At 43.5% G+C, this 15020-nt stretch overlaps 1 protein-coding gene across 3 annotated transcripts in view; it reads right to left on the reverse strand.

Annotated features, from left to right (window-relative positions):
- Window positions 1–3019: 3019 nt before the first annotated feature.
- RNF130 (ring finger protein 130) overlaps window positions 3020–15020 on the reverse strand; it is a 52406-nt gene continuing 40405 nt past the window's right edge. For 2 of the 3 annotated variants that reach the window (XM_018915474.3, XM_018915473.3), the window contains one exon: window positions 3020–6657. In XM_018915474.3, coding sequence (XP_018771019.1) covers window positions 6548–6657 — 110 coding nt within the window. In that variant the 3' untranslated portion in view covers window positions 3020–6547. Of the gene's footprint in view, window positions 6658–12701; window positions 12900–15020 lie in introns of those variants that run through there. The other variant, XM_018915471.3, reaches the window with a different exon arrangement.

Here is a 15020-nt window from a genome sequence, read left to right on the forward strand (position 1 = left end):
ATACCACGTAACTACAATACAGTGTTATACTTACATCAAAACATGTCAACAACTTCTGCTGCTGGCAAGCTATACCTCCACAGGGGCTGGAGAGCTCTGGCTGTTGGGAGGGCACTGTGTGTCCCTGTGTCCCCGCAGTGTCCCCAGACCCCTGGCAGCTGCTGGCGTGTTCAGGTTACCTGGTCACACCGGTGTGACCCACCTGGCAGCAAGCCAGTTCAAACAGACTCTTCATTTTACATACACGCAAATTGGGGTTTTTTTGTTGTTGTTTGCTGCAGTCTCCTGTGCCCAAAGGCTGGGGGTTCCCCCTCTCTGCTGAGATAAAATGATCCTGTTTTGGTGGAGTCAGTGCATAGTTAGCCATGGCCTCAAGCAGGTGATCCTGGATAGGCACAGTCATCCAGAGAAGCTTTTAGGATTTAACATCTATTTGCAAACTGCAGCAGGGCCGATGGGACAAGCAGAAGAGCAATGCTACCACTCCTTTTGTTCCAAAAGGTTATTCCCCTTTATAGGAGCAGTGCAACAGACCTTACCAGTGCTGGGAGCTAAGCCTAGACATACAGGGTGGGGAAAGTCTGCCTGCTGATGTGGTGGCACAGGGAAAGTCTCTTGTTCATGTAGCACCTTCCAGCACAAACAGAAAGCAACAAGCTGGGGCGCTACCTTGTTGGGACCTCATGAACCTGCATCAGGAGCTTTGCTTTGACAGCCCCAAACACTCTATTACACATTCCTGGCTTAACAGCAGCAAAAAACAAGTTTACTTTCACTCCCAGACTTTCCTGTGCTGGAGCATGGGAGGGTTGCTGAGCTGTTTTCTGGATGATCCTCCCTCCCAGTGCAGCCCAGTCTGTGGGGAGGCTGCAGGCAGCTACAGCTCTTACTGTCTGAGACAGTGTGAGGATGTTACAGACACAGGCACAGGGGATCCACAGCAAATCTGGTGATCTATGCCTTAACACAGCCCCTGCAGAGCTGCTCTGCTGGGAATTAATGGCTCTTGTCACCCCCGAGGGGTTTGGGCAGCTGAAGATCAAGTCAGAGCCAAGCAAAGGCGAGCCCCGGAGTATGTGAGAAGCAGCAAAAAAAAAAAAAAAAAAAAAAAAAGGCTAATGGCACATAAATGCACACAGCTGAGCTCAGGGAAAAGAATAAAAGCTCCTCGCTCCTGAGGGGCTTCTGGATACAAGTGGAGAAAGGAATAGCCCAGCAGGAGTGAGGGAGCCTTCACATACATGTCCATCTGATTTCTGGGCTGCAAACCCCCAGTCCCAGCTGTATGACACAAGCTAATGTTACACCTCAGCCTTGCACTGAAATCACTCCAAGCAGCTTCAACTTTCAATAAAACACTATGTAGTTCTTATTTTGTAGGAATACTAATACTTAATTATTAACTCCTTAGGAAAGGGACTATTTTTGGGCAACAATTTATACCACAGGGCCCCAAAGCCCAGAGAGCCTGGACATTATTGCAGTAAGAAAGAAAAAATATTCAGATGTTATTGCACAACATACACATCCATTTCTGAGCATCTTCATGAGGCTAATGGGCAGAAGAGCAAAAGGATGCTCTATTCAGTGATCCAGAGAATGAGCATGCCACAAGAACAGCCCAGATCCCACACACCCTGTTTTGGCTGAGCACAGCCCACCAGGAACCTCTGCGCTCCCATAGACTGTGACTGGTTTGGAGTGATGTATCCCCTTGGAGGGGCTGGCTGGCATGGTGGTGGCACAGTGAGATGGTGGCACAGTGAGGTGATGGCACAGTGATGAAGAAGATGCTGGAGAACAGGTGGACAGCAGTGCCTGCACAACAGGGACCTTCACCCAGCTCTCCAGAGGAAGAGGAAGCCAGTAGTAACTGATGGAGTGGAAAGGTAGAGATTAGAATTAAGATCGGATGGGAGTGTTGCAGGCTTTTAAAAAGACCAGGTTAATGAAAGACAGATAACAAGGTGTCAATTAGGGGTGCTTTGCGAAGGCTCTGTGACCAGATTTCATCCCACAAAAAAGCACTTGGCAAGCACCAAGTAAACCTGACATACCCTTGTGAATTTGGGGTTTTTGGTCAACATCTCAGGACATAACTGACAGGGTTACAGAGCATCATGGTTCTGCATCAGGAGCAAAATCCCACCTGGAGTCCTGCTCTTGTCACTGCATCCCACAAGGAAGGGGCAGGCACAGCTTTTTCTCTTAATTATTTCAAAGACGAGGAAAAAAAAAGCAGATATGAGCACCAGCATACTGAAGTGCTGCCTACCTCTCCCCTGATTTCCCCCCAGTCTGTTTAGCTGGAACATCTTTCCCTCTCTCACTCCCTGCCCTGCTCACCAGTTTCCACCAAGTGTGCCAGAGCTGAGGCTGCCCTGCGGTGCAGCAAGTCTAGCAGGGAAAGGAAAAAGTGAAGATATCTTTAAATATAACAACACATATGCAAGCTGTCATGGCACATCACACAATCTTCTGCACCGCTCAGGCTAGAAAATTAGGTCAAGTATGGCTGGGTAACACAGGGTGAAAAAGGAGCAAAAGCTGTACTTGGGAATTTGAAGGTGTTTCCTGAGGTCCCTGCCCTGAGCTCTCCTGTCCTCTCCCCACCCTGCAGGGCTGGCAGCAGCCCCGTGGCTCTTGCCTTTGCCCCACTGTGCATCGCGTTCTGAGCTGCTCTGCTATTTCCTGTGCTGTAAAAAACAAATTACTATTACCTAAAGAAAATAACAAATACTTTTAATAATTAAGTCAACTCATTTGCCAGTAATCAGGCTGCAGAGCTGCCTGAACTTCAGCTCAACCCTGGTGCCTTCATCCTTCAGCTCATGAACTGACTGTGGCACTACCTCAAACCTAAATTGGACTGAACAAGTCCTGCAGCCTCAGAGTGACCCATGTTTCCTGCAGAATTCCCTCTGCTTTCCAGGAGATGGTGAAAAGCTCTTGGCTCTCCCAAGCCTTTGCACTATTTTACATGAATGTGTTTAAAGAAAACAGATGTGTGAAAGTCTCATAACATAGTCCTAGACAAGTTTATTAAACTGGTTTTGGTTTTTCTTTGGCTAATGCAGGATACCTGGCTATTCCTATAGCATCCTCAGGTGCCAGGGCAAGCATCCTAGAGCAAAGGGACAATGCAGATTCCAACACATGAGCTCACTGGAGGGAGCAATTGTGAGGGTCATTAGGTGAATTTTAACATGCTTCAAATTTAATAATGTTGTATATTATAGCTAAAAAGCACACTTACAGTCTGGTTTCTTACTGGCAATTATCCTCTAAGAACACAAGCAAACCTTGATTTTACAAATGCCTTATGGGAACATGCAAAACTTTCATAGAAGAGGAAGCTGAGAAAGAGAAGACAAAAGTGTTGGGGTTTAAATACTTTAGGAAAACACTTGGAGAAAAAAGCTTTTTTTAATATGTAGAAGTCATAAACTGAATGTTTTCCTGTTAAAAGAAGCACTTTTTTTTTAACCTTGAAAATGATTTTCCAAGTTACTGGCACTTACAGTGCTTGGTAGGTCGCTGTATATTTTACTTCTGTGAAATGACTCAACCACACACAGCACCACTGCAACAGAACAAGAACAACAATGCTCATCAAGCTTTTTTTATATACTGATTAATATTAAAAGGAAAACCTCAAACTTACCAGCACAGCCCAGAAAAAAATCACCCATGTTGCTGTGGTGCCTCTTCCCCATCTTAAATATGACTAACTGGGGAAGGCCTGCTCCAGCACGTCCTGGCACGCACGTAGGGACTGATTGCTTGAACAAGCTTTTAATTTTTCCAGTCTTGCAAGATGTCCCAAATCCAGGATGTCAATTACAAATACAAGCTCCTCTATCTAAGATGCTACAGCACAAATCCTTTTTTACATTGCTGTGCCAGACCCTGATCTCCACTGAGGCAAACCTGCCCTCTCCCTGCTTAAAGCCAAGATATTCAGTTTAAATAAGATTTAGCAAAACACAAATTACATTAGTTATTATTTTGTCTTTGGGGGATTTGTGCTTTCTAATTCTTCATTTCCATGCCTCTTCTAGCTTTTCTGTATATTCTGGCACACAGCTTGTGCAAATGGGCTCAGTTGGAGCTGAGAAATCATCAGCTTTGGTTTTGTGCTGAAACTGTGCCCCAGTGACATTCTCAGTGGTCTCAGGGGAAATCCCTGTGTTGGGATGGGGCAGCCCCTATGAGAAGGATTTGCTTGGGGCGTCAGCAGCCCACGCAATGCTATAAGAGCCTGTCCTAGCCACAGCCCCACTGGAGCAGCTCTGTGCTGGCTGGAAGACACTAAGACATGCTGGCATTTAGCCAGGTAACCCAGGTATCTGGGTTTATCATAACCTGACTGCCCTCATGGATAAAAACAAGCCCCATAACATCCTTGAGAGACAGTGATTTTCCTCTCGGGTGTTTGCGTTCCCAAGGCGCCGCTCCCACGTGTCCCTGCTGCTCTCACTGATGTAATTACGAAAACAGGGGCTGCTCAACCAGCCCTTCTGCTGCCCCTGAGCCCTGTACGGGTTCAGCTCAGCCAGGGGAGCTGTGCCTGGGCCCGGGTGCAGCTCAGCTAGGCTGGGATGGGGAACTGTGCCTGGGCTCGCTGGCGGTGCCCGGAGCTGTCGCTGCCTGCCCCGCACCAGAGGAGGGAGGCTGACCACGATCCGCTGCTGCCCCAGCCCCTGTGGCACTTCCTGTGACCTTCACTTCTGCTTTGGAGGAGAAAGTGGGTGTCAAAATTGTGCTCTTAAAGAAGTTTGGGGCTTCAGCGCATTTCCAGAGTGAGCTGAATGGCAATAAAAGTGCATTTGGTAAATATCAATGTGGGTATTATGAGAAAAACCTGCCTACACTTCACGCCACCCACTCTTGAATTATCAGATTAAATAAAGCTGATGCACAGCAACAAAAGTCAAAGCATGCTCGGCAAAGAGGCTCATTTCCTCATTTTACAGAGCTGGGTTTTTCTTTTTCTCTTGAACATCCATGTTAAATACACAGCTGAATCACACTTCAGAAAAGGATATATGTTAAGCAGACTGCTATACAATTAAAAACATTATAAAGGAGGGGAAATTCCCCTGCTTGCAAAAGCAGGTGAAATTAAAGCATGGCAGGATAAGTCTTACCTTTCTTTTTGGCTTAACTGATTTCTCAAGATTCCTATACAGAGGGTGAAACTGTGTTTCACATTACAAGGACACAAATGAGTTTCTACACCTACAGTAACTTAGACTGCAATGGAGAAAAATCCAAACATTCATTAACAGCTATGCATTGTCTGGTAGGAAACAGTGGAGCAGAAGCACTCGCTCCTCCATGTCAGCTCATTTGAGGAACGCTGCGGATGACTTAGCTCCAGAGGTTCCTCTCTCGCTCTCCATTTCTGCATTGTTCTCTCAGAAGCTTGCAAACAATATGCATTTCCCCACTGCTTTTGTCACATGCTGGTAAAAATTGATTTTTCCTGCAGCGTGTCGAAGCAGTAGCTGCTTTCCTTTCTTCTCCTGCTTTCTGCATTCCCGTTATTGATGTCAGTGGGAAAGGGCACAGCTCAGAGAACGCATTTGTTAAATAACTGTTGCAGATCTCAACGGGAGAGTGGGATAAAAAGCTTACCTCTTCTCGTCTCTGTGTAATGCCAACATGCTGGCTTTTAAAAAAATCTCAGTGAAAAATTTAGTGGATTTTTTACCCCCCACCCCCCCAAAAAAAAGTTAAGTGAGAAAGAAAGCTAATTTGATTCCTGCATATTTCAAAAAGTCTAATGGTTTTTAGGTAGATCAAGTGCTGGTTCTGTGAATGTCCTCTCTACAGAAAGAGACTCACTTGACTTCAGCACACAGAAGGACCAAAAGTATATTCTGTGTATACCATTTTTCTCCTGCTTCAATCAAATTGGAGAAAAAAATACAAGCATCAAGTTCCTTGAAATCTTTCTGCAAATGCAGGTCCTCTCTGCAGCTTGAACATCAGACTGGCTCGCCACTGTCCGGGGTTAAGTGGGTTGTAGGAAACTCAATGCACTTATAAATGTCCCTCCCAGAAGGGGTTATTTCACAGTAAGGTTATGGATTGACCAAGATATACGAGTGCTTTTACCAGTCACTGGCCATCTCCTCTACAACCAGTTCCCTTTCTGACATTGCCCAACCATCTGGACAACTAAAAAATTGGAAACAGCAGATGCCTGTGTAAAAGACGCATTTGCAGTTCAGCACAAACTCTTAGGGCCACCGTAAAACCTCTCCTGCATCGCCGCGGCTGGGCCGACACAGCTCCCCATGCTGTTACTCAGCAATTTCCATCAGACAACCTTGCTTGTCACAGCTCTTTGTCACCTCAAAGATGCCACCCTCAGAATCCACCACAGCTGGTCTTCGTCTGTGCAAACGAGAAGGCGGGTTCGTGTTCTGGAAAAAGCAGCTCTTCTTCAGACAAAGGAGATCCATGGAAAGAGTACACAACAATAGGAATGAGAAATGAAAAAAACGCAAAAAGGGCCAGGAAGGAGCATGGATTCCTTTCAGGTTTTGTTCTCATCGTACATGTCCAAGGCAGGCTCAATGGTTGAGAACTCGCTCTCGTAGACCAGGCTTCGAGGGGACAGAGAGTTACGATGGAAGAAGTGACTGCCTGCAAGAGGGAGAACAAAACCACATTAGCAACACACGTGAACACTGGAAGAACTGAGTGAAGCATCCTCATACCTGTGTGATGGATGCAAACACAGTACACATGGAAAAAACAGCCCCCCTTCAACACAAAGCAGCAATAACCATATGAAACATTTCACCTCTGTTCCTCTGCTCCCCAGCCAATTTAAAGCAACTGCTTTCCATATGCATGAACAGTCACACCTCAAACGGCTCTTTCAGATAAGAGGTCAAGTCTGAGCAAGGCAGGGGCAGGTTGGAGTTTTGCACTTGGTGCTGGCTGTTGATTTACAGCCTTGTAAAATGGGGATGTGCTTCCTCAGAAGACCCTGAAATCTCTGGTCAACACCAAAGCGCTGTGCCCTGCACCAGCACAAAGCGCTTCAGCTTGGGGTCAAAAGGAGGGAGCAGGCAGAATGAGGGGCTTCCCAGGGATCATTCCACCAATGCTGCTGGAAGCCTGACCTCCTCTAGAGCTCAGCAAACTCCATGCACGTGAGTCACCTTCTAGAAACAGCCACCTATGGATTTCCTTACACATAACCAAGGAGATCCAACCCTCTTCTCACTGGCAATAACTGAAACAACTACCACGCGGCTGTTGAAAAACTGGGGAGTGGAAATCCATTTTTTTTCCTTGGTGGCTGGCATTCCTGTGGCTCTCTGAATCCACAGATGTGTTTTTGCAAGGAGCCCAGCCCTCCTGCTGTACAAACGATTCTCTCTGAAAGCATCTATCATCAGATCAGGCCCTTGGCCAAAACACTTCATTACCTGGTTTCTTGATCCCAGGAGGGATTAGCTGGGAGCAAGGCTGCTTAGATTACAACAGCTACACGAGCCAAACTGGAGGCAACTGAAAAGCTTCCAAGTACATCAAAAAGGCATTCAACAAACTAAGGTGCCTCCAGTTTCAGGCATCAGTGAAGCAAGAGGCTTAGGGAATTGTACTTTTAGCCCTGGCAGATTTTAGCTGCTTAAATTCCCCCTTCTTTGCCAAATTTGAGCCCAGCCTATCCCATTCTAAAATAAAGACCTTACAGAAGACATAAGAAAATAAGAATTCAGCTGCTACTGTCCAAAATGTCTTTTTTCTTTTCCCACTCACCCAAAAGACACAGATTTGTGTGCCCTTTGCTAACAAGTGCCCAGCAGGAAAATGGAGTTGGGCAATGGATCTGCTGCTCTTTCACAAGCAGAAGTCAGTGCACACACTCATTCCACCATTTGCAGTGAGAATGGGAAATTGTCATAAGCAAACTGATTTTTGATCTTGTAGTTAACTGAAAGAAGAGTGAATTTAGTGGTTACATTGCAGTGGATTGTTGACTCTGCCAGGAGCTTATATCCAGGTACTTGGAACAAGTGGGATGTCTTGGAATTCATTTCCAGAAGCAGTTGGTGGGGAATGATAAATCTGGATCTGAACTGTCCCCCAAATTTACAGGTTTCTAAAATTGGGCAATGATTAAAATAAAAGTAAGTAAGTAAGTAAGTAAGTAAGTAAATAAATAAATAAATAAATAAATAAAGGTTGAGTGTTTGAGGAAGCATAAAGCTGGAACTGTGACTTCCAGATTATCATGGTCTGTCTCCAAAAGCCGTATTTGATGACCTTAGAGATCTTTTCCAACCTTAATGATTCTATGATTGAAGCAAAAAACCCCAAACCCTGAACCTGCAATGAAATTATACCAGATAAAACTGACTTCAAGACTGTGTTATGGGTCAGGATCATTTACTTTTTGATGAGTGAGTCGCATTTTGCAGTTGAAATAAGTTGTGAATATTGGATATTTTATCCCCCCCTTCCTCCACCTGCTGCAAGGTTACACACAACCAATGCTCAAACAAACCAAAGGGATTCTAAAAGCTTGGTGCTGCTTTTGTTTTTATTACACAGAAATCAAACATGGGATTAGGAAGCAGACAGCCCAGGCTGTCATTTCCTCTGTGTGCACCCAGACTTCCACTCTAGAAGGCAGAGATTTAATCAACAGGCAGAGCAGGCCATCTGACAACAATTAATATTTCATATTAATCTGGAAATAGACAGTGTATATTAAACACCTCTAAAATTCTTTACTGTGACGTTTTTGTCCTTCTTGGCAAAGGAAATTTAAACCACCCACTTCCAGGAAGGCTGCATGTTTCCATACAGATAGACATCTCTTGGCTTCCATACCATTTTTGAGACACATCGTTCATTCTTTTCCTAATTGTCTCCTCTCCCATCCAGTGCAGCCAGCCCAGAGCTGAGACTCCAGCTTCTGCTCAGTGTTTTCCACCAGTCAATCTTCAGGTGCTCCATTAACCAGGTCAGGAGTATTGTCCACAGCTTATGGCTGGAGCAGCAGGGCACAGTGACCCAGCCACGCTCCTCTTAATGCAGAAAATTGCTACTGTTTGTTTAAAAATGTGGCATCAGTCCAGCTGATAAATTTACTGAATACATGTATTTTAAGGACAAATAAAAACATCCGCAGTTCCAAATTCAGCTTATGAATCTGTTCTTCCTATTTCGCACTTACCAAGAAAGATCAAGATTTATCCCTTAGGTACAGAAAACAAATGGGAAGGCTGCATGCAGTTTTAATACATGAAGATGAATCCTTCAGTGCTCTTTGCCACTATTCATGATATGCTTTAAAAGAACTTTTCAGATAACTTGCATTGAGTGTGAAAATAGACATACTACCTTGGAATTGATGTTTATACCTACCATAGAATGCCACCAAAGCGAGGACAAGACCAAGGCCAAAAACTCAAAGAGACACAGCACTGCAGGTGCACTAGGATTAAGTATCACCTGGTGTTCCCTTTCCATCTGATAGTATCTTAATGCCCTTAGTCATTAATCAGGGCCTTCTTCTGCCACAAGCTGCAGTCCCTTCCACAGCTCCTCCAGCAAAGACTCCTTACTGTGGAAATCTGATCAGAGCACCCCCTACCTTAATCTGTTTTAGACACCCTCTCAGTTAAGGAACAGAATAGAACTATTTCAAAAAGTGCCCTTTCCTCAAAGCCAGCTTAGCAGGAAGACTTTAAAGCAACTGTTTTCCATATGCATGAACAGTCACACTCAAATGGCTCTTTCAGAAAAAAGGGGTCAAGTCTGAGCAAGGCTCAGGCAGGCTGGAGTTTTGCACTTGGTGCTGGCTGTTGATTTACAGCCTTGTAAAGCAGGGATGTGCTTCCTCAGAAGACCCAGAAAGACATGGCGGGATGACTGGCACAACTGGAGTGCTGCAACAGATGGCTAAGAACTCTTCAGATGGGACAAGCAAGGAAGGAGACTTTTTGGGGTAGCCCTGTGGTGGCCACAGAGCCACTTCCCAGGATTTATCAGCACTCCCAGCTACCTAGGGAGGTCCCAGCTGACTGGAGGTCAGCGGATGCAACACCCAGCTTCAAGAAGGGCTGGAAAGGGGGTCTGGGAAACTGCAGGCCTGTCAGCCTGACCTTGGTGCCAGGGAAGGCCATGGAATAGATCATTTTAGTGCCATCACATGGCACATCCAGGGCAAGCAGGGGGTCCGACCCAGCCAGTGTGGCTTTAGGAAAACAGGTCCTCTTGAACAACCTGGTCTTCTGTGACAAGGTGATCCACTCAGTGGATGAAGGAAAGGCTGTGGATGTGTCTAACTTTACTTTGGAAGAATTTGACACTGTCCCACAGCACACTTCTGGAAACTGCCATGGCTTGGACAGGTGCACCATACATGGGTTAAGAACAGGCTGGATGGCTCAGCCCAGAGAGCAATTGGGAATGAAGTTACATCCACAGGGCTCAGAACTGGGGCCAGCCCTGTTTAATGTCTTTATCAATGATCTGGATGAGGAGATTGAGTGCACCCTCAGTCAGTTTGCAGCTAACACCAAGCTGAGTTGATCTTCTGGAGGGCAGGAAGGCTTCACAGATGGATCTGGATAGGCTGGATCAAGGTATTTAAAAGATACAGGTGTGGCACTTGGGGACATGGTTTAGTGGTGGGCTTGGCAGTGCTGGGTTAAGGACTTGATGATCTTAGAGGGCTTTTCCAACCTAAGCAGTTCTATGATTCTACGAAAAACTTTGGGGATTTCCTTCTGTTTGTCCAGAGTAAAAAAAAGAAAGAGTTTCTGGGATGATGTAGAGTCCATCTTTGAACATATTTATTTCATTAACAAATAAACATGCACTGATTGCCTGATCTCTAAGTTACCAAACAAAAGTTGTATCATTATTAACACTTTGTTGAGACAATTGCTAGAGGCTCAAAAGAAAAACTGAAAAAGATGATGCTGAATTATTTAAATCTTCCATGGAGAGAAATGCACTAAAAAGTCCTGTCAACCCTTTTGTTCCAAATATCACTCAACTTCTCCTTCTGCTGCTGCTCTGAAGAAGAAACATGAGCTGGAACCATTATGGTGCCTTATGCATCTGGGTCACAGCACTGCTCATGCAGCCCCTGCCCAACAGCATTAAATAGCACCTGTGGAATTTTGCTTTAGGAGACAAGCACAAACTTATCAGTTTTACTACTGCTGTTGAGAGATGAGTGAAGAAAACATGTATCATAGCTTGTTCCCTAAATCATGCTATAACCACATTCCTCCACTTTTGGCAACGACACTCAGTTGACACATGCTGTACGTTACAAGCTCACAGCCCTCAAACACAGAATGTTTGAGGTTTTTTTTCTTCTCATTAGTAAGTCCAATGGGGTTTTCCAGTCTTTCAAAATGCACTTACTGCTCTATTGATTTGTTTCCATATTTCTTTCAGAATTTCACAAGGACACACTGAAGAAGAATTCTATTAAATGCACTGAAGCTATCACATTCTTCACTGCTTATTATAAAAGCTGCCTTCTCAGCTGAAGCCTGATGGACAAATAAGAATTAAGAAACTATTTTAATGTAGCATCTGGCTGTGTTCCTAAATTCTAAAAGTGCCTATACATAAAAATAAAATTAAATTAAATCCTCTAGTTCCCAGTACATAAAAAAATTAAATCTCACAGCAAAATTGCTTCTCTCTGTTCATTTAATTAAATTAGAAAGCATTCACTTTCTACATCTTGATCCGAGAACAACAAAAACAACCGAACGCAGAATAGTTTTTAATTTCTGTCAATTACTTTTTCCTTCCCTACTTGTTACCCTCATTTACCCATCTCATTAAGCCAAGCATTAGCATTTGGCTACGACTCAGGCCTGTGTGTTTTAACTGACTGTTGTGAAATTACTCACACAGGGCTTGCATAACTTGCATGAACCAGCCAGAGTGAGGACAGTGAGGGGAGATGTTTTCCCTCTGTCTCCTCGTCAGTACAGAAGCTGTGGCAAGAAAGGACATGCTTGCACCGAGTTTCTACATTAAAGAGCGTTATCAATCTTCCATGATCTGAATTTGAACCAAAACTAACCCCTGGCACTGATATGAAAGGAAGCTTCACACAGGGCAGCAGGGGAAATGCTGCATTTTCACTTGTTATTTGGAAGGAAGAAGCAGTTTGGAGCAGCTTCACTTTTATCAAACGGAGGGCAGGGTGAAAGTAAAAGACAGAAAAGGTTTATGATTTGTGTTTTGAGACCACAGCATTGCAAATCTCCAGCAATGCCTCGCCTAGAGGCAAAAATCATACTGCAGTGCTCCCAGGGTAACTGGAGTGTTACAGGAGAAGAAACTGAGAAAATGTTCTTATTTCAAATTAATTTTCAGCTGGAGTCAAGGTAAGTCCATGAAAACAGAATTGACAGCTTGACCCAGCTTTTTCCCTAACAAGTTGATGTCAAATGATTGCTAACAACACTTTTTAGTGACTTCAGTGGCAGTTAAGTCACTTGACTGGCATTGTAACAAGGGCACTGCATGAGATTTCCACTACTCAGCTTGTGTCCCAAATGAATGGAGAATAATAGAGATCCTCAAAGACGAAATCATTCAAAGGAAATAAAGCACCTTGTAAAATTTACAAAATGCTCTCAGACTTGAGTACTAACACAGAAAGCCCAAGAAAAATGAAATTCTCAGAGTAAGATTTCATAATTAAAGTTTTTTTTTTATTTCTTCACTTTTTCTTTAATACAAAGCTTTGGCATCAGCAAATTTTATGAAAAAATAGAATGTACTAAATAATTGCTTGTGCTGCATGATCGATAAATGATGCATAAAAATAGGTGTCTCTCTCCAAGGCAATCGGCCGGAAAGCGTTTCTTCAATAGCATTCTGCTCTGCAGGGCAGAAAAAAAGGAACAAAATATTTATATTAAAGTTAATACTGCCATACTAAAAAAAAAAAATTAAAATCCTGCAAAAGTAAGTTAGTGAAAAATGACTAATTATACAAAGCCAGAGCATTAAGAGATGTCTGTATTTGTCACATCATTCCTCCAGGACAGCCAGAAGTCTGAGCACTTCTAAGCTTCTGAGGACACTCCATCTGCTTCTGAAAACTTTCTCTAAGTGGTGCTATCCACATTTGGGATTTTTGGGCTTAAACTCACACTTACTTTTGGGCTTAAACCCACATTTCTGACTGTTCCCTAGGAAGCAAGGCAAACTGTACTGCTTCTGTTCCTTTCAAACACTGCCTAAAACTTTTTATACTGGTGCTGTAAGGGGATTTTGAGACCAAGAGAAAGCAGCTGGTTCCTTATTTTATCATTTAGAAAATGTTTACTTTTATCACAACTATTTAAAAATGCATGTATATATATTTATACATACACACAAACATACATATTCACAGTTAAATATGTATATACTCACAACTCCAGAACTAATGCTCTAAATAACTATGTTTAGGCTGTGGGAAGGACACAGTAAAGAAAGGGTACAGGATATGTTTTTAGGTGAGTTTTAAAGCAGAATTTCCGGTCTTTCACTTGCATCAGCATATTACATGGCCTGATTCTTGCTACTGTTGTTTTTCAATAAGAAAACACCCTCAGAGTCCTCTTGAAACACTACCAAAAGAAAGGCAGGATATGCCAGCATTGCTTTTTACGTGGAGAGCAGCATAAAAAGCAGGTATGCTGTTTAATAGAAAAAGCAATGAGAAGGAGTTGCCATATATCTGGCATGATATTCAGAACAGGAAATTCTTTGTCTGGCACTGGGAAGGTGTCAGTGAAACAATAAATCTTAGCATTAGTGCCATTTTAAAGAGTCTAAAATGAGTAATCGAACCCAGCAGCACTTGTGGACGATGCTCAGATCCCAAAGGATTCAGAAGAAGAGCTGCTGAGGTTAAAGGCCACAGCCAAGAACCTCAGTTAACACAAATAAGTGATTTTTGAAGCTCTGGTTGCTGGGTTGTGAGTTTTCTCAAGTCTGTCTCAAGCACACACTTGATGTGGTTGCATTTCAATTCCTATCACTGAGAACAGGAGCTCTCCTTGTATCAGCACACCCTTTGTTTGTACTGAGGGAACATCACTGTGAAAACACTTTGCTGGAGGCCCGAAGTCCCTGCCAATGTGCAGCAGCTTGTCCTTGCAGTGAAAACAGTCCCAGATCCCACTGAGCAACAAAAAGAAGAGTTGCAAGGAAAGGCAGAAATGCAGCTGCTATCTGTGTCCACATCTGGATGAGACTTCATGGGCTCCAGCTCCTCCTCCTTCCCAAGGATGTGCAAGGGCCCAGCAATGCAGGCATTCCTGTTCTGCAGCTCATCTTGCCCCATGCTTTCCCAAGATGCTTTTCCAGGCAGATTAAAGATTAACTATGTTCAGCTGCAGCTATCACCAAGCTGCTGACTGATGGCTGCAAGATTTTGACAAATGGAAAAAAAAAAATCAGTAGACTTGATAGGTCTTTTTGAAGTTCTAAAGTTTTCTTTGTGAAGCCCTTTTGGAATCAGCATATGAAAAGAGGAGGAAGATTTGCAAATTAGTGGTAATCAAAAATCCCTGATGACCAATATTATAGCTTTAGCTTGAGATTGCCTAAAATTTTACACTGGAGACTCTTCGATGCCTAAAATTTTATTGGAGATTATTAGACATGTTTCCATCTTATTGAGGACACCTTATACTTTCTAAATAGAAAAAAAAAAAAAAAAGGAAAAGGAAAAAAATTTCCAAACCCCTTCTCTTATCTCAAAGAAAAAAAATCCAAAGAAAATGTTTATAAAGCTGCATTTCCCAGCTGCATTTCTTTGGATCTCACCCCGCTTCTGGTACAGAGATCAGCACTGTAATGGAAACTTTGCTGTGTCAAGATGTTCAGAGACAAAGAAAAATGTTGACACTTTGCCTTCCCGAATAAAAACTTAAATTAAGATTAAACATATATCCCGAGCCCAGATATTCTGTACACCTACATGAAAATAACTAGATGTACCTAGTTAA

Source organism: Serinus canaria, chromosome 13, assembly GCF_022539315.1.
Source record: "Serinus canaria isolate serCan28SL12 chromosome 13, serCan2020, whole genome shotgun sequence".
Lineage (NCBI taxonomy): Eukaryota > Metazoa > Chordata > Aves > Passeriformes > Fringillidae > Serinus > Serinus canaria.